The 18,784-nt window shown below is 47.1% G+C and overlaps 2 protein-coding genes across 5 annotated transcripts in view; both read left to right on the forward strand.

Annotated features, from left to right (window-relative positions):
• The window catches only part of LOC149334628 (uncharacterized), an 86,759-nt gene that overhangs the window by 16,547 nt on the left and 51,428 nt on the right, over nucleotides 1–18,784 (forward strand). For all 4 annotated transcript variants that reach the window (XM_089555271.1, XM_089555270.1, XM_089555273.1 and 1 more), the window contains exons 2-3: nucleotides 14,128–14,434; nucleotides 17,008–17,203. In XM_089555271.1, coding sequence (XP_089411397.1) covers nucleotides 14,128–14,434; nucleotides 17,008–17,203 — 503 coding nt within the window. The remainder of the gene's footprint in view (nucleotides 1–14,127; nucleotides 14,435–17,007; nucleotides 17,204–18,784) is intronic.
• Nucleotides 5,583–10,045, forward strand: LOC149334629 (uncharacterized). The gene is made up of 3 exons (XM_089555854.1): nucleotides 5,583–5,646; nucleotides 8,175–8,834; nucleotides 10,038–10,045. Exons 1-3 carry the CDS (start codon nucleotides 5,583–5,585, stop codon nucleotides 10,043–10,045), a joined length of 732 nt encoding a protein of 243 aa, XP_089411980.1.

An 18,784-nucleotide genomic window follows, 5' to 3' on the forward strand; every position in this document is an offset into this window, starting at 1 on the left:
CCTTTCGTTGCAGCCGCGTGTTGCCCGCGTCGCAGCCGGCAACCCTCCTCTCCGCATTCCTGCGGGCAGTTCTAACCGCGCCGATTTCCGTCTCCTCCTCCGCCTCCGTACAGGCAGTGTGTGGACGGCCGTATCCAGGCTTAACCAGAGCTAAGCCACTGCTTAATTTTTTTATCCTGTTTCGTCATCAGACTTTCAGTTGCAGCGGCGGCAAAAAGTTTCTCAACTTCCAATCCAAATATCTTAGCATTCGCTGACGGACAAGCGGCAAGAAAGGCTCGAAATGCCCAACCATCGGATTTTACCTGCAAAAAAAGTTTAATAGCGCTGTCCTGGGTGGCCCCTTAATGTTGGTTGCCAGTTTGGGGATGGGAACAACTGCATCTACGCCAGAAGGCGTCCGGATTGCAGCGTGAGCCGCGTCGATGACCTGATCCGAATGCTGCGCCAGTTGGGTCAGCCTGCGCAGTCGCATTAAACGTAGTACGTAATGCTACAAATTAGTGTTCTTCTTAATGAAATTGCGACAAAGGATGCGCTAAGATACTACCCCAGCAACCAAGAGCCGCGGGGCTATACCGCCCAGTGTGCACATCTAGCTGCTATCAACTAATGCCATATCTGTGGTTCCTTCTCGCGAATTTCACGAGAGAGATGACCGACGGAATCCAGACCACGTGCCTAGAATAAAATTTCCTTTTGGAGGCTCGAGCAGTGTTGAATGCGGCACCTGCACGTGGGTCGATGTAAGGGCTCGAGAAAGAAGCCATCATCGCCAGCCATGTTGGACTGCAGGAAAGAGCAGAGGCGAGTTGGTGCGTTTGCATGACTAAAAAAAATATAAATCGGCAGTGGTTTAGCTCTGGTTAAACCTGGAGGAGTGCGAAAGCAACGAGGAGAGAGAGAGAGGCGATGGGCAGCGCGGCGGCCCCGGCACGCTAGCTATGCCCCGCTACTGCGCATGCGCAACTGGCGAGCGCGGCGGCGTGATTGGTTCTTGGCGCGCGCAAGCGGGGCGGTTGTGGTCGGTCACATCACGTTGGCGACGCTGCGCCGGGCTAAAATGCGAGCGACAAGCGGCGCGCATGGGCAGAAATCCATTCTTCCGGCTACGAGTAGCGGCTACGTGCTCCGTATACCCGACGCGCGCGGTGCATTCTGGGTTCGCGGCTTCGACGCGCCCGGCGCAGAATAGGCGCATGTTCCGTTTCGACGCCAGCACCGTCAGGGCGCGCCGAAGACGTCGGTGGTCAAGCGGCCGCTTTGGTCAGCGTGACGTGCAGTGCCGCGCGCGTAACGTCGGAGGAGGGAGCAAGCTGACGTCACGCGTCGCCATAGCAACAGAGAGGCTGACGTCACACCATCTGTTACGGCTCCTCGAGGAGCAGGGGGGTACGCGGACCACGCGACGAGCGGTTAGACCTGGCGTAGTATTGCTTACGCAATAATAACTTGAATTACTGCGTGCAATTCCCCTACGCTCTACACTTCTGTAATTGAAATTATTCTTCCATGCAGTTTCGGCTTCAGCAGACGGTTGCGACGTCAGAACTGAGCTCCAGACCACATAAGGCGTAAATAAACTTCAATATAATAGCCCTTTGTTGATTTCCTGCCATTCCGGCTTCTGTAGCAGTTTGGCATGAAAGTTAAAACGACAAAGCAGCGGATTATGTTGCAGTTTGTGCATGCCTCACGTGATCGCATACTCACTCGTGACTTCGCAACCCTCTTCTGGCAGCTGAGAACGAAACTGAAAGGGCAGAGGAAAAAATAAGTCAGTTATAAATGATTTATTGAGCGCTGACGAATTCCACTTAGGCATCTACGTTTACTATAATGTCGTACGCATCATCCGAGACCAAATGCACACACTGCAAAAAATCTGATGTCTCCACTCTTTACAGAGAATTACTGACATCGGCGTTTTTGAACGTTTTAGTCAACATTTGCGTAGGAATTTTTGTGCTAATGTTAACAACAAAAAATTTGCTCATTTATTATAAGTTGGGGCGTATTTTAAAGAATACCGAAATCTGGCCAGGACGGTCGCCCTGCACTCCATAAAGTGCTCTTGGCCATAATTCCCACCACTGCAGGCATCTCTCAGGGTAAAAAAATTCAGGGGCCACTTTGACGATCTGAAGTGGGCGATGCGGAAGCCTTTCCGCGCATCCTTGGCCGCGCGGCCGTGGGCACACACGAGGTGGCTATGGGGCGACTTGGATTGGCTGGCCATGACTGATTGGGTCATGACCCATGACTTACTAGTCATAATTGGTGAATGACTAACTAGTCATGTCTGGTTAATGACTAACCAGCCATGACAAACCAGTCATGGTTAGTCATCACTGGTTTATGACTAACTAGTCATGAGTGGTTAATGACTAGTTCAAATGCCAGATGAGTAGTTAATGACTTCAAATGCCAGTGGCCCTGGTTCGATTCCCAGCCTCGACGCAGTTTTTTTTTTTCAAGCAGTGACGCCGAAACGCGGACAGATCTGCCGACACGGCTGCGACAGTATGAGGCGTTAAAGGCTTTCGCCTCAGTACTTCTTCAGAGAGCCGGACGTGGTGGGAGGCCGGCACACATGCGCTTCCGGCTTTTTCGAGAGGCGCAAACACCTGTGGGCAAAATCTTCTGACTCGGCATAGACAGTGTTGTCTTGCGAGTTTTCCGGACCGCTTGATATGCGAAGTGCAGCATTTCTCTTCAGGCTATACGGTTGCCTGAAATCGTGGCCCCAGGAGGATGTTGAGAAATCAATTACGTCTGCCCTCTTTAATCGCCTCATTGCCTGCTTGTCCTCGCTGACGTCGGCCAACACTCGCTTTGACGTAGTACGGCAGTGCCATATATCTCTGCCCGAGCGTGCTGAAACGCTACCTCATGGCTTTCTCGCCAGGAGCAAGCATGGGCTAGCAAACAGGGAAGTAATATCGAGAGCTCGAGGACAGCTTCACCTGTCAACGACGGCGCGTATACCGATTGCCCTGGAAGGAAGAAGTCATCCCGAGTGAAACGGTTCGAACAAATGGCCATGGTCGCCGACGTTTTTTTTTGTTTTGTTAAAGTGCTGAGGTTTTTATTGCAACATAGTCTCGGGAAAGGAGAAAAATTCAGGGCGCACTTGGACTCTCTAAAGTCCTGCAAGGCAAAAGCGTTTCCTGGCGCACTGCGTGTTTTTTATTTTTCATATTTTTTGTTTCTTTGTTATTTTTATTTTTTCCTTATTTTTATTTTTTATTCATGAAACCCATGCATTCACCAGAGGCGCCTTTATTCGTGCCCAAATCCTGAGCCTTCGTGGCGGAGTGGTAGCGTCTCAACTTCAAATCCCAGATGCCCTGGTTCGATTCCCAGCCTCGACAGAGTTAAGACACATTTGCTAACAATCCTTGGTCACGACAGTATGAGGCATTTAAAAAGGCTTTCGCCTTAAAATCACGGACAGCCAGGAAGACACAAGACTGAACGCAGCAACGTTCGATGTCGTTCGTTTTTTCTTTCTTTTTGCCTTTCACGCGACGGCAGAGCGACGGGTCGAGAACAGAGGTGCCGTTTCACAGCGCGCGAGTAGAGACGCGCGTTACTTTGCTGGAGCATGGCGCAGGCCGCTAGAGGAATGATCTGCAGTTGCTGATTCGCTCCCGCGCCGGCCAGGCACGCCAGTTGGTGAGGGCTCGGAGCGAGCGTTGGTGCTGTTTTTGGCGCAGATAGGTGTAGCGCGCGTCATTCTCGATCGCGGTGTTCTGCGTTTGCGCTCTTCACGCGGACCCTCGCTGCTCGGAGCATTCGCTGTTTCGAGATGGTGGTGGTGGTGAAAACTTTATTTGAAAGGAGTTTGGGACACGTATAGGTCCTTGGGCCCCCGCACGGCCCCACTGCACTCAAACGTTCATATCCTGGAGGCTCGATCGTGACGCTGGCAGCCCGGCCTACGGCGATGGCTTGCTTGGCCGGGTCCTCGGAGCGCAGTATACGGTCTCCTAAGCCGCCCAAGTGCAGGTGCTCCAGGCCCCGCGGGGGAGGATCCGCCGGGCAGAGGAAAAGGGTATGGTCTAGAGTGGCTTTGGGGTGGGTGTGGATTTGGTGATAGCGCGACCGAGGGTAAAGTGCGTGTTTGGAGCCGCCTCCAAAGTGTCTGATGGTCGAGGGAGGGATGGGGTGGAGGGTAGAGCCGACGCTCGGCTTTGCAGGCCTGCGTCATTTCACTCAAGCCTGCAATGCTTTTAGTTAGCTCCCGCTGCCGGCGCGGAGGGAGAACACGGCGGCGAGTCGAAACGAACTTTGGCGTTAACAACAGCGTACGTCTTTCCGGTCCCGCGGAGGCCAAGCTATCACGCGGCGCGAAGTTCTGCCAGGCAAGCTGAAAAGAGCACGTGCAGTCCTGATGGCACTTGATAAGCGAGGCGACGAGGCCGAGTGAGTTGCCGTCGTTTTACGCAACGCCCGCTAACTTTAGAGCGCAGGTGCCGTGACGCCATCTATCAGCACGGCTAGTAACCAGTTCTAATCCTCTCGCACGGCCGCTGGCGTGGGTCGGCGCAGTGGTCAGGGCGCGCAACTTCTGAGGCGGAGTTCCCGGAGTTCCGCGCCCTCGGCCGCCTTTCCATGGGGGCGAAACGCAAAAGGCACCCTTATATGCTATGCATATATCGGTACATTAAGCCTTTAATGCCTCATTGTTGCGGACAGAAGGTTGTCAGCAGAGGTGTCACGCTTTTGTGAGACAGTTACTGCTTAATTTCCTTTCCTCAAATACAATTTTCATTTTATTCATTACGGGCCCTCTTTGTCTTCTTTCACTCCCACTTCCTTAAGCGTCATTAATTAGCAGTTCTTTAGTATTTAGTAAGTATTCAGTAATTAGCCATTAATTAGTAATTTGTCATTCCTTATAATTAGTCATTAATTATCTGTGATCTCATCCAGTGGTGATGTCACCACAGAGGCAGTCAAAGTGGTGCCCAGAAAGCCTTGCACTTTAGACAGTCAAAATGCCCCCTGAATTTTTTTTTCCACTCCTTTGTTCTTTCACTCCCTCCTTTATCCCTTTCCTTATCACATGGGTTCAGGTGTCCATGGAGATGTGAGACAGTCACTGCACCATTTCCTTCAAAAATCCAATTTTCGTCTGTTTTTTTTTTTCACTGTTCGTAAAGAGTTGGCCGTTTGGTAAACCTTTTTCGAACATTCCAGGGGCTGGAGGCCCGACGCATCTGGCAGACTGTAGAGCAAGACCGATGAGTGGTCGTTGGTTGTCCAGGGTAGAGCTGCATAGACGAGTCTCCCGAGTGTGGTATGTGAGTGTAGGGGGTGTATTGCCATCGGCATGCCCAGACGATACGAAAGAGGTCTGCTGAAATGTCATAGTAGTTACATGTCAGGGCATAGCGTTTGGGAAAGATATGAACTCTCTCGTGATTTGGAAAAGTGCCCGTTTGGAGTTGGTGCCAAAGGGGGGCCTGTGTCTTTGTATGCTCTGGGTGTGGACCTGGATAGAGTTGGCGAGAAAGACAATAGTGTTGTAGCAGGTCGTGTGAAGTGATTATGGAGTCCTCCTTCACAGGGCGGGCATGTCGGATTATATAAGCTGCTCATGCGCCCCTGCATTAGGTCCAAGTGAGCCGAAGCAGGAGGGTGAGGTGTTTAGGCGGACACCGGGTCTGGATGGTTTCAGTGCAAATTTTTATAAGATGTTCAGAGCTGATTTAGCCCCATTTTTGTGTCGTTTAGCTGCACTTGCATAGTTTTGATGCCTAAATCAATTGAGGACAGCAAACTCTGCCAGATTAGAAGTTACGGATAATAAATTTAACCACTACTGATCATATGATTAATGAAAATATTTGCATGGTGAATGCGATAGGTAATTAAAGATGTTGCTGGATCCCACCAAACTTGTGGCATTAAAGGGATTTTTGCGAACATACTTGCGAGAACTTTGTTACAACGCTGCGACATTTTTTTACATTCTGCTATGTCGCAAATATATGGATATGTATTTTGGGGCCGTGGTGTCCGCAGCTGGCACAGGACAGGGTTAATTGGAGAGAGACATGGGAGGGGCCTTTACCCTGCAGTGGGCGTAGTCAGGATGATGGTGATGTATATATAAAAGGCTTTTGATGAAGTTTATTTTGTTTTTTAAAGCACATGGAACTTAGGTAATTATTACAGGAGTTGAAATGGCCTGCATGAATGCTGTCGATGCTGTGCATTCTGGGTAAGTCCGCCATCTTTCCGTCCTAGGCAGCAGTCAACGTCGTGCAGCCAGGCTTCATTGAGCTGACCGAGTGCCGCGTTGTCTTCGACAGCCAGCTAGTGCTAAAAAAAATTGGAATTGGGTTTCTAACTGGTTCCATTTGAACCAAATGTATTGCCAACTGGTTCCAATTGGACCATTTGAGTTACCAACTGGTTCCAATTGGCGTGATGTAGTCCAAATGGACCCCCAGTTGAACCAGTTCAGTTTCCAACTGGTGAGTCCAAAATTTCATACTAGTTTTAAGTTCAGCTGTAGAAATATTTCTCATATATATTGTATTTTGTGCAATTTGATATAGTTGTGAATGCTTGCAACATCTGCCTGTTGGGTCCAATAAACAAATAATTGGTTGGTTGGCTGAAAACACTAGCAGACACGTACAAGCGCTAAAAAACACGGACAGAGAAGAGACTTGGACAACACGAGCGCTTACTTTCAACTGAAGGTTTATTGATACACAAGCACAATTTTATACACCTTGCTGCATGACGTCAAACTGATAGCCCTGCCGACATCACGTGGCTGCTCCCAAAAACATTATTTCCTTTTTAGTCAGTGTGACAGATGGTGCGCTGACGCAGGATGGACCGGCTTTTCTAATCAAATCTGCCTCTCTCACATCCTGACAACTATGTTTGGCCACAATCTTGCATGCGCTGAAGACAGGTTTACATGGTTTCTTATTCTTTACAGCACAATCATGACAATGTTCAGAAAGATTACCGTCTCTATAATTGCCTACCTTCCTCCTGTGTTCCAGTAATCTTTCGTTCAGACATCGGCCAGTTTGACCGATGTACCTAGAGCCACACGATAGAGGAATGTCATAGACCACACCAGAAACACATGGTACAAAAGGATCCCGGTGCTTGATACCGCATGGTTCTTTAGGCTTTAGAAAAGGATTAGTCAACTTGACTAGTTTTTCCAACTTCTCAGGCGCCGAGAACACTACTCTGACGTCACTGCGTTTCGCAATCTTCTTTAGGCGATGGGAGGTGTTGTGCAAATAGGGGATGACTACCGTTCTGTTTCCATTTGCTTCGATCTGATTCTTGTCTTTTCTCTTTACGGTTTTTAACATTCCTTCAGATACAGATACAATGAGGCTTGTCGGATACCCAGCTGACTGAAGACGCGTCACTTGCTTTTGGAAACCATGGCTCAGTGAATGGCAACACGATTTTTTTAGTGCATTATTTAGGCATTGCTTAGCGATTGCTCTCTTAACAAGTTTTGTATGAGATGAATGAAACGGTAAGAGGGGTTTGTTAGCTCTTGGATGGTACTCCCAACACGTAGATTTGTCAGTGAAAATTAGCTTCAAATCTAAAAACTGTAAAATACCATCTTTTGGAATTTCATGCGTCAGTACTAAAGGATTAAAACACTCACCAAAAAGGGCTAAAAGCTTACTGACAGTGGTCGAGAAATCACTGCACCCTTGTAATAAAATTAAAAAATCATCGACGTATCTAAAAACAGTCACATTGTTAAAAACCTTCAGGCGGTCAGAAACGACTCTGTCACAATGAGCTAAAATTATATCGCTAAGAGCTGGGGCAATACAAGAACCTATACAAACCCCTTGCTTTTGAATGAAAACCTGGTCATTCCATTCAATGTAAGTTGACCTGAGATAAAATGAAAGCAATTCCAGAAAACCTTCTACGGACAAACCTGCTGCGTTTTGAAAAGCTATTGACCCAAAACAATCAATGCACTCTTCCACACATCTGAGGAGTTTTTCCTGTGGCACGGAGTAGTATAAATCCTTTACGTCAAAAGAGCAGGCCAGAAAACCTTTGTCATGATTCTCCTCCAAGAACTCCAAAACTTTTTCAGAGGACCGAATTTGAAAGGGATCGTCAATCGTTAAAAGATTTAGTTTGCTCTGCAGGAAGACTGCGACTGATTTTTGCCACGTGCCAAACACACAAAGTGGAGTGTCCCCTAAGGGTGATTGTATCGGAAAATGGCACGTGGCAAAAATCAGTCGCAGTCTTCCTGCAGAGCAAACTAAATCTTTTAACGATTGACGATCCCTTTCAAATTCGGTCCTCTGAAAAAGTTTTGGAGTTCTTGGAGGAGAATCATGACAAAGGTTTTCTGGCCTGCTCTTTTGACGTAAAGGATTTATACTACTCCGTGCCACAGGAAAAACTCCTCAGATGTGTGGAAGAGTGCATTGATTGTTTTGGGTCAATAGCTTTTCAAAACGCAGCAGGTTTGTCCGTAGAAGGTTTTCTGGAATTGCTTTCATTTTATCTCAGGTCAACTTACATTGAATGGAATGACCAGGTTTTCATTCAAAAGCAAGGGGTTTGTATAGGTTCTTGTATTGCCCCAGCTCTTAGCGATATAATTTTAGCTCATTGTGACAGAGTCGTTTCTGACCGCCTGAAGGTTTTTAACAATGTGACTGTTTTTAGATACGTCGATGATTTTTTAATTTTATTACAAGGGTGCAGTGATTTCTCGACCACTGTCAGTAAGCTTTTAGCCCTTTTTGGTGAGTGTTTTAATCCTTTAGTACTGACGCATGAAATTCCAAAAGATGGTATTTTACAGTTTTTAGATTTGAAGCTAATTTTCACTGACAAATCTACGTGTTGGGAGTACCATCCAAGAGCTAACAAACCCCTCTTACCGTTTCATTCATCTCATACAAAACTTGTTAAGAGAGCAATCGCTAAGCAATGCCTAAATAATGCACTAAAAAAATCGTGTTGCCATTCACTGAGCCATGGTTTCCAAAAGCAAGTGACGCGTCTTCAGTCAGCTGGGTATCCGACAAGCCTCATTGTATCTGTATCTGAAGGAATGTTAAAAACCGTAAAGAGAAAAGACAAGAATCAGATCGAAGCAAATGGAAACAGAACGGTAGTCATCCCCTATTTGCACAACACCTCCCATCGCCTAAAGAAGATTGCGAAACGCAGTGACGTCAGAGTAGTGTTCTCGGCGCCTGAGAAGTTGGAAAAACTAGTCAAGTTGACTAATCCTTTTCTAAAGCCTAAAGAACTATGCGGTATCAAGCACCGGGATCCTTTTGTACCATGTGTTTCTGGTGTGGTCTATGACATTCCTCTATCGTGTGGCTCTAGGTACATCGGTCAAACTGGCCGATGTCTGAACGAAAGATTACTGGAACACAGGAGGAAGGTAGGCAATTATAGAGACGGTAATCTTTCTGAACATTGTCATGATTGTGCTGTAAAGAATAAGAAACCATGTAAACCTGTCTTCAGCGCATGCAAGATTGTGGCCAAACATAGTTGTCAGGATGTGAGAGAGATAATAGAGGCAGATTTGATTAGAAAAGCCGGTCCATCCTGCGTCAGCGCACCATCTGTCACACTGACTAGAAAGGAAATAATGTTTTTGGGAGCAGCCACGTGATGTCGGCAGGGCTATCAGTTTGACGTCATGCAGCAAGGTGTATAAAATTGTGCTTGTGTATCAATAAACCTTCAGTTGAAAGTAAGCGCTCGTGTTGTCCAAGTCTCTTCTCTGTCCGTGTTTTTTAGCGCTTGTACGTGTCTGCTATGAACCAACCAGCCCAAAAGTCTGTGCTCCTGAAAACACTACTCCAGTTGGTTTGAAATTTCCATTTTTTTATGGGGCTAATGCAGTTGGCTTCCTTGAAAAAAACAAAACAGAACAAAAACATTAGGTTCCAATCAAATTTTCCAGTTGGAAAGTCCATTTGAAGCCAGTGATTCCTTTGGATAGGATCTGCATATTGCTCTTATAAACACAGAACAGTGAACTTCAGATTCTTCTATATAAAGATATTTGTTGGTTAATCTCTTGAATTACTTTCATTATTTCCCCCAACACTGTGGGTGAAATTAAATGAAATGACTTCAATCAAGGGAGAAGTGCCACTATTCCAGCAGGAGGGTCACATGAATGGGTTTTATAAGTTCTGTAAGGATAATATTGAGCCTGTATGTGTTAGTGTGTGATTCTGTTCATTGATGCATGTTTGTTTGGTTTGATTCCACAAAGGTATGGCATTTTCATAATTTATTTCAATTTCCTTCTAAAATATGTTCGAGAAAGGCAGTAGTCTTATTGGTTCCATATTTGGGCTTCATTTGGTTTTTGCCCAATTGGATTGGATTGGATCCCAATCAGTTGTTTCCAGTTGGAAATTTCCCAATTTGACTCTGTTTTTTTTTTTGACTGGGTGGAAGATGTCAGCAGTCTCTTCAGGAATGTATGCAGCGATGCTGTGCCTGGAAGATTGAACGCGCTATGAGGAAAAGGCAAAGCAGTGTGGTGTGTACCCATTCTACATATGCGGACGACCGCACACTATGGATTTGGACATGTGGCCGCCCATGGACATTGTCGGCATTCATGAATTTACAGTTCGGAGAACTAGTTTTGTCGCTCAGCAGCAGCTTGAGGCCAGGGAAGCTTTGGAAGGCCGTAGCATATACACAAGTGGATGCGTACACATGAGAATGGTCACAGACACCATGATCCTTCAAACACTGGCAAGTATACTAATTCAGAGATGCAAATTCCTTTTGTTGCCGTTGTGATTTATGCCCAGGTGAACCACTCACAAAGACTGAACATTCAGCGCACCATGTTGGTCCTCGCGAAAAGCAGCGGCGACATTCCCTATCACACTGCGTATCTTCATGGCTGGCAACGATGCAGCCTGCTCGCATGTTGCTGCCCTGCTGTTTTATGTGGATTGTGTGCATGCATAAGTCAAGAACAGTCGTTCCCTAGACATCCCTGACACCTAGCTGCCGGCCACCGATGGGATCGTGTTTTGTAACGATGGTAGCGCGACTGATTTGGGAATTTCTAGGCATAACGCTGGTGCAGCATTGAGGGCCTGTCGGCGTTGCAGTCGTCAAAAAGTTTCGGTGGTTGACCTGGGAATTGTACACACGTTACCAAGGATGGCTAGCATCAGCAACAATTCTCAACTTTTAAGTACATTCAAGGTGAAAGTGGGGGAAAAACTGCGTAGACTTGTTTCCAGGTCCCTGTCTTGCGAAGCCTTGCGAAAGGCAAGGCAGACCAACTGCAAGTTCTTCAGGACATTGAAGATACGCCTGCACGAATGTGAGAAGGCAAATGCATGCCAGCTCTCAGGGCAACCCGTATGCGAATGGCTAGCACAAATTAATCAGGTGCAAGATGGACGCCAGTCTGGACAAGTACAAAGTCTTCACAACAACTCATGTCAGGTGTGTAAACGATCTGCGACATACGGCAAGTTTGGTATAGTCAGATACAACCTAATAACGCAACAACTTTTCCTTGTCAAAGGACCCCCTTCAAGCCAATGGCGTCGGTCGATTTTCATGACCCTGCTAGCGTGACAATGCTGGGAGTGGTAGATCAAAGGGGATAGTCATCTCCCTCCATAGTTGGAGATAGACGATTCTGACCCTTGTGGGGTCATTCCCTGCATTGTCGCCCTAGCAGGGTCATGAGAATCGGCCGACACCATTGGCTGGAGGGGGTTTTTTGACGGGGAAAAGCCGCTGCCTTTTTAAGTTGTACCCGACTTATCAAACTTGCCGTGTGTCGCTGGTCGTTTACGCACCTGACATGAATTGGTATGAAAGCTTTGTACTTGTCCAAATTGGCGTCCATCTCGTGTCTGAGTAATTTGTGCTAGCCATTCACATAAGCATTGCCCTGAGATCTGGCATGAATTCCTGTCTTTAGTTTCTATGCTTTGCTTTGGGTTCGGCTGTTAAAGCCGGCGACAGAACAGTATACTTTCATGCCAGCACCATTTGCACGCAGTTAGGGACCGTGTAAACTTGACTGTGTAGCACGTGCGGTGGCTGTGTCGACTGCTTCTTAGGACGACAAGATGGCGGACTACCCGGAATGCATAGAGTCGCCAGCATTCTTGCAGACTCCCTTGTGTATTGTGAAATGTCAAACGGCATCAAGGGGAAAACATCGTTATGTCAGACTGCTCTTCCTCTTTCTTTTTGCCCTCTTTTGGAACCTTTGTACATAAATGAGTAGACGGGAGGGGAGGCAGACAGTCATAATTTGGTTACAAGCATATATCAGTAGCGCGTGGATGCTGTTGCTTCTGTCTGTACTGATGAGTGCAGTATTGAGAATGCTATCTCAGTCGCTTGTTTCTGCGAGTTGGCAGGAGCAGAAAGAAGTGTTCTGGCATTTGCACGACAGCCGGTAAACAATCCACTGACTTGTGCAAGATTTTGCTTCGGACACAGTTGAGATATGCATCTATAACCCTTTCAGGCGCCATTTTTGTTTTATTGAAATCAGTTATTTTTTTCACCTAAGTAGTATATTCAGGCCTCAAGAAAGGGAATTTGTTAGTTTTCGAACGTGGAAGACCAGCAGGTAAGTTTTACAACAATGTGCAGAATTCCGTACAGAGTGCCAGATTTGTTAGAAACAGTAACATTGAAATGTTCTCATGTGTCAGATAAGCACCCTAGGGATCGTGGAATCATTTTGCGTTTCGAAGATGCACATTACGCCCGAAGCTGAGCAAAAACGATCAACTTTTTCACTTGCAACAAAATCTGTCTGCACAAAAATGGTGGACAAAGTGCTACGTAGCTCACTGTTAAGTGAAATATTATTTACTACGTTCGCTACATGGCACAAAAACCCAACTTATTTGCAACAAGAAGGGTGCTCAATTCGGCTGAAACAATGAAATCACTTCTAGGTGCTCTAGTCTCTCAGTAACAAGCTGGGAGTTTGCTGCTGTATACGAAATTGTGCACAAAGCACCTGAAAGGGATAATGCCATCCAGGAACGCTTTTTCTTTCGACAAGATTAATTGATGGTGCACCCACTATGCTGGTTTCATGGAATGATCCTCTGTAATCTCACGGGCAGTGACTCCTGCTCCTGTAGCTTTGACTGTGGCTTGGCTGAACAGTGGCTTGCCGGATTTGCTGGTACTCTCAGGTCATACACTGTACAGCTTTCCATAATCCCACAAGATAAAAACTACAGCAGTTGTTTCTTGCCAGTATTCACCTATGAGGCAGAATTGTGTGGGGCTCATGAAAAGGCTTGAAACTAAGCTTAGGACAAGGGCAAAGCGCTGGCTGGTAAGTAGGAACAGCGCGAATTGAGACCGGGATGAAGGAAGATGCACAAGGCATTCGCGCTGTTTCTAATCAGTGGATTACCAACTCACCTAAGATTCTGTTTCATTTTGTTTAGGGTAGCGCAGCTAGCTGCGAAAAGTTAAAAGATAGACGTAATGTGAACGGACAGAAAATTGAGAGCACAGTGAGCCAGGGAGCAAATGCAAGTAAATGACATTCTAGCTGCTATAAAGAAGATGAAATGGGGGCAGAATTAAATATAACTAATAGTAGGTGTAACGTTAAGAGATCAGAAGAGGGTGGAGTTGGGGAGAAAACAAACACGGGTTAATGGCATCCTAGTTGAAATAAAGTGGAAGAAATGGGCTTGGGCAGGGCATATGTGATGCGAAGGCAAGATAACTGCTGGGCCTCAAGGGTAACGGAGTGGATTCCACGAGAAGGCAAACGTAGCAGGGGGCGGCAGAAAGTTAGGTGGGTGGATGAGATTAAGAAGTTTGCGGGGATACAGTGGCCGCAGCTGGCGAGGGACAGGGTTAATTGGAGAGAGACATGGGAGAGGCCTGTGCCCTGCAGTGGGTGTAGTCAGGCTGATGATGATGATGAATAGCTGTCATTATTGGAGGAGCTCACCCCAAGGCTGCGGAGTGCGGTTCTGAGAAAGTGCAAGGGATAAGGTGGCCGTAGCTGTCACAGGGTTGGTTACGGGGACGTGGGAAATGTGGCTAACGTGGTGTTGGTGTTGGTGACTGTCGCAGGCACCCCCGTGGATGCTGTGGACGCGAACGGCAGCACTGCGCTGTTCGCGGCCATCACCGAGGGGGCCCTGGCCGCCGTGCCACACCTGCTGGCGGCGGGCGCCGACCCCAACTTCCGGTGTGGCGGTGGAGCCACAGCTGTGCACGCAGCATGCCGTCGGGGCAGTCGGGCGCTGCTGCAGCAGCTGCTGGAGTGTGGCGGGGACCTGAGACTGCGCGACGCTCAGGGGCGGACACCGCAGGACTGGGCGATGGGGCACGCCGACCCGCAGTGCCGCCGGAAGCTGCTTGCCTTCATCAACACCAGGTGGCCGCTCTTCTAGATCAGTCGATTGTGAAAGGAGAGAGCTGTCTATGGGACTCTCTTCTGCCAACGCTAAACGTGTGGCCCCACTCCACGAGGGTGATGGAAAGCATGATGGAAGCTGAGAGCCAAGGGCGTGGTTGAGTGTAGCCTTAGTTGTAGCAGACTGTCATGCGAAGGTGCACTCAAATTTGGGAAGAAAAAAATGTCGGCCAATGTGGGTAACTAGGTCAAATGCGGACTTGCGCACAAGCATGGATGTGTGCACCAGCTTAAGCTAAAAGCCGCTACCATGGTACTTCTCAGTTTATTTGTGACTAGATTGTCTGAAATATTTATGCTGTGCAGCTAATTCTGCATTTGAGGTAGTTGTTTCCTTCCCAACAGAAACTGCCCAGTGGTCATTCATCATCATCATCATCAGCCCGACTACGCCCACTACAGGGCAAAGGCCTCTCCCATGTCTCTCCTATGCCAGCTGTGCCCACCGTGTCCCCGCAAACTTCCAAATCTCAACCACCCAGCTAACTTTCTGCCGCCCCCTGCTACGCTTGCCTTCTCTTGGAATCCACTCCGTTACCCTTATAAGGACCAGCGGTTATCCTGCTTTTGAACAGAACAGTGGCCAAAAATGCAGTTTCACTAACCTTTTGACTTGTATTGCTTATACAGTTAACACAAAAAAATTAAAAGCATCTAACAATTGAAAAGTGGACAGATGAATGCCATCAGCAATTATTTCATTCACTTCAGGCTTTTGTTTTGGCGTGTTCACTGCATCATGAATAAATGACCTAACATAATTTATTCATGTATTGTGACCATGATTACTGGGTGACACAATGAGGCCGCGGGATAGATTATATTGGGAGGTCCTCCTCCTTGTACCTTGCAATAAAATAGGACCCATGACTTCATCATATGACGTAGTATTCTTGGCCGCAGATCGTGAATAAATGTCACCCACCCACGATATAGAGAACTTGTTAAGTTCAGCAAGTTAGTCATTTCCTGACAGTGTTAGTGTGCTTGATTACTTTATTTAATGGCTTGCTCATGGAGTTTTTTTGCTTGCCTCTTCATACTGTTTACCTTAAAACTTCTTATGATTATCATTGTCTTTGGTTTTAAAGAGCACTTAAAAAGTATCACCTTTAGGCGTTCCTTAGTTATGTGCGGCTTCGGTGCCTTTGAAGCTCGCATCTTTGTTTTGTATGGAAAGCACTCAAAATACAGTGGTTTATAAGTGGAAATAAAAATACCGTAAGCTTCGTCAGCATCAGTTCCCTCATAGATGCTGCTCCAGTTTGCTTGTGACAGTTTATCATGAAATGTTTGTAACATAGTCCGATTTAATTCCTGAATGTGCATAGAATACAACATTTTTGTGGGTTTATTTGTGGCACCAGAGATTCATAATTAAGTAAATTGGCAAGTGATCGCTTAGACCAGCTGCTAGTACACTGGATATTAGTCACTCATCATGTGCATTAGAATAAATGTGTCTAGCAATGTTGATGCTTTGGAATTGTAATGTGTGTTGGCTGATTTATGACACTGACAAATGTGTTGGTCTGTTGTATAGTGTTGTATAACATTTGCTGGAGAATGCTGTATGCTATATGCTGCCATGTAAAGGGCCCAGTAAAGCTGCTTTGTTGGTAGCTTTGCGCAGGTGCCTTTTTCTCTGTGAGCAGTAAATAATGTTTTTAATTGAACTGAATTTCAGTCAGCCTTGTGTCATGCATGCTATATGCCTTTGCTGAGAACAAACTGACGGGCTAATTGGTTACACCTCTCAAAATTTCCGAGCGCATGAGAACGAAATGAAGACTGACAGAAAGGACACACAACACAAAGCGCTGTACTTCAACTCTTGAAGTTGAAGTATGTCGCTGAAGTACGTGCGCTGAAGTACGTACGAGTTGAAGTGTGGCGTTTTGTGGTGTGTTGTTCCCTTTCTGTCAGTCTTCATTTCGTTCTCGTGTGGACAGAATTTTGAGAGGGGATATATGCCCTTGCTCAGGACAAACTGACGGTCTAGTTGGTTACACCTCTCAAAATTTCCGAGCGCACGAGAACGAAACGAAGACTGACAGAAATGACACACACCACAAAGCGCTGTACAGTACGGTCCACTGTTAAAGGGAACATGCAATCGCGTGGCCTCCACACTTCGCAACGCTCTGCCGCCGAGAATTTGTGGGTATTGTCGGCACAAGACGCATGTGCAGTAAGCACAGCGGCTGGTCTTTCCACGCATGTGCCTCATGCCGCATATTATCGCCGCATCTAGGCAGCAGGGCTTTGTGAAGCGCGGAGGTCACGCGATCACATGTTCCCTTTAACAGTGGACTGTACTGTACTTCAACTCCTGAAGTATGTCGCTGAAGTACGTACACTGAAGTACGGCGTTTTGTGGTGTGTTGTTCCCTTTCTGTCAGTCTTCGTTTTGTTCTCGTGCGCTCGGAATTTTGAGAGGTGATATATGCCTTTGCTGCGGGCATTTTCCTAGAAAGGCTTGTGGCCTCCAGGATGAGGAAGGAGGGCTCCCTTTCCCCTTCTCCTCCTTGCAGGCGTGCCCTGGCCTACCGGTTTGGCGATGCGGCCGCCCTGCTGGAGGAGGAGTCTGCGGGTGCCGGCGGCCTGGACGGCACCCCAGGTGGGGGCAGTGCGGCAGCCGCATCGCTGCGCCGCCGCTTCGGTCGCCCCACACCCCCACGGAGGTCCGGCCGCGCTGAGAGGATACGCGCCGACGGGGGATTTGGCGTGGTCAGTCAACACTGCCATCTGTCTTTTCCTTTTCCAACATGTGCATGCCACGGGACTGCCCGTAAACAGCCGTCTCACTCTGGCTGCCTGGTGTGGCCATGGGCCTCCTCCTTGGGGTCACAAAAAATCCGGAGGTTCTGATTCGATTCCCCAACTCAACCAATTTCCTACTTGGTTTTATTTGTTTATCTGGTCTGACTAGAAAGGTTAATTAGGCTGATTGGTTAATCAAGTAAACTCAATCCCACTTGGAGCATCACTATACAATCCCTTTAATTGGTTGCATGGTTACTAGCCAGAGTACAGTTGGCCCCCTTTGAAATGCGCACATTGGGACATCACGACCATTTCGACCAATTGAAAAGCGTGACATTTCTGTCGGCAACTCCTGCTTACAATTATGAGGCATTAAAACACCTGCCAAAGTTTGCTGTCGGGACAGAAGCAGCTGTCGGGGTGCCACCACTAATGGAAGTGCCGTTTGCTGCTCGCACTAATGTGCTTGCACACCCGTGCTGTTGTTATGAGTGCACAAGCTATGTAGATGGTTCATTGAGAAGAAAACCTGGTGTCACCCAAAAAGGGGCATCGTTACAAAATTTGCGATTGGTCAAAATGGTGTGACATCATCAAAGACAGGAGAACACGAAATTCAACCAGTACAGTTGAACCTTGCTATAACAAAAAGGGGCCCGGTGACTACTTCATTATAGCTGTAGCTTTGTTGTAGCTTGTGTTGACCAAGCTTCCAATGGGAATCGTTATTCCTTTGTTATATCCATTCATCATCATCAGCCTGACCACGCCCACTGCAGGGCAAAGGCCTCTCCCATGTCTCTCCAACTAACCCTGTCCTGTGCCAGTTGCGGCCACCGTATTCCCGCAAATTTCTCAATCTCATCCCCCCTCCTAACTTTCTGCCGCCCCCTGCACTCGCTTGCCTTCTCTTGGAATCCACTCCGTTACCCTTGAGGACCAGCGGTTATCTTGCCTTCGCATTACATGCCCTGCCCAAGCCCACTTCTTCCTCTTGATCTCAACTAGGATGTCATTAAAGCGCGTCTGTTCTCTCCATATTTCTTTATAAACCCTTAGGTTATAAACAAGGTTCGACTTTAGTAGTACTACCACTTACAACAGCACTAACTACAAAGGAATGGAATAGAATTAGAATCAAATTAGAATAGAATTGGAATGGAATTGCAGTGCTTTTACATTACTTGTGCCTAAATTTCATAAGTGAATTTTAGTTTTTTTTTACAGTGATGCTGTTAGTGGCTTACTTGTAGTGTAAGCATTAGCCCAACAGATTCCATGACTTACCAGAGCAGCTCGCTTGACCGTGACATCACCAGCATTGAGGAGCCGTCTGAACGGGCTCTGTACTGGGGTGGGTGCAGTCTCCTGATGTAATCACTAAAGCACGAACGGTTTGGTCGGTCAAACACATTAATGAGAGTATATTCATAGAGGCATTCTTTTTTTAGTTTTTTTGTGTACTTGCGCAAAAAAAAAGGTGGTAGCTGTGGTAGCACCTTCATTGCAAACCTGTTTCCTAGCTTCTTGTTCAAAATCTGAATG

Source organism: Amblyomma mixtum, chromosome 8 (genome assembly GCF_055824585.1).
Source record: "Amblyomma mixtum isolate Tamu chromosome 8, ASM5582458v1, whole genome shotgun sequence".
Lineage (NCBI taxonomy): Eukaryota > Metazoa > Arthropoda > Arachnida > Ixodida > Ixodidae > Amblyomma > Amblyomma mixtum.

Excerpts from the sequence above, each read along its gene's own strand:
- LOC149334629 (XM_089555854.1), top strand. The coding sequence starts at position 5,583 with ATGTCGGATTATATAAGCTGCTCATGCGCCCCTGCATTAGGTCCAAGT. Across the intron at positions 5,647-8,174 it reads AAGTGAGCCGAAGCAGGAGG|GAAGACTGCGACTGATTTTT; the intron begins GTGAGGTGTTTA and ends TTTGCTCTGCAG.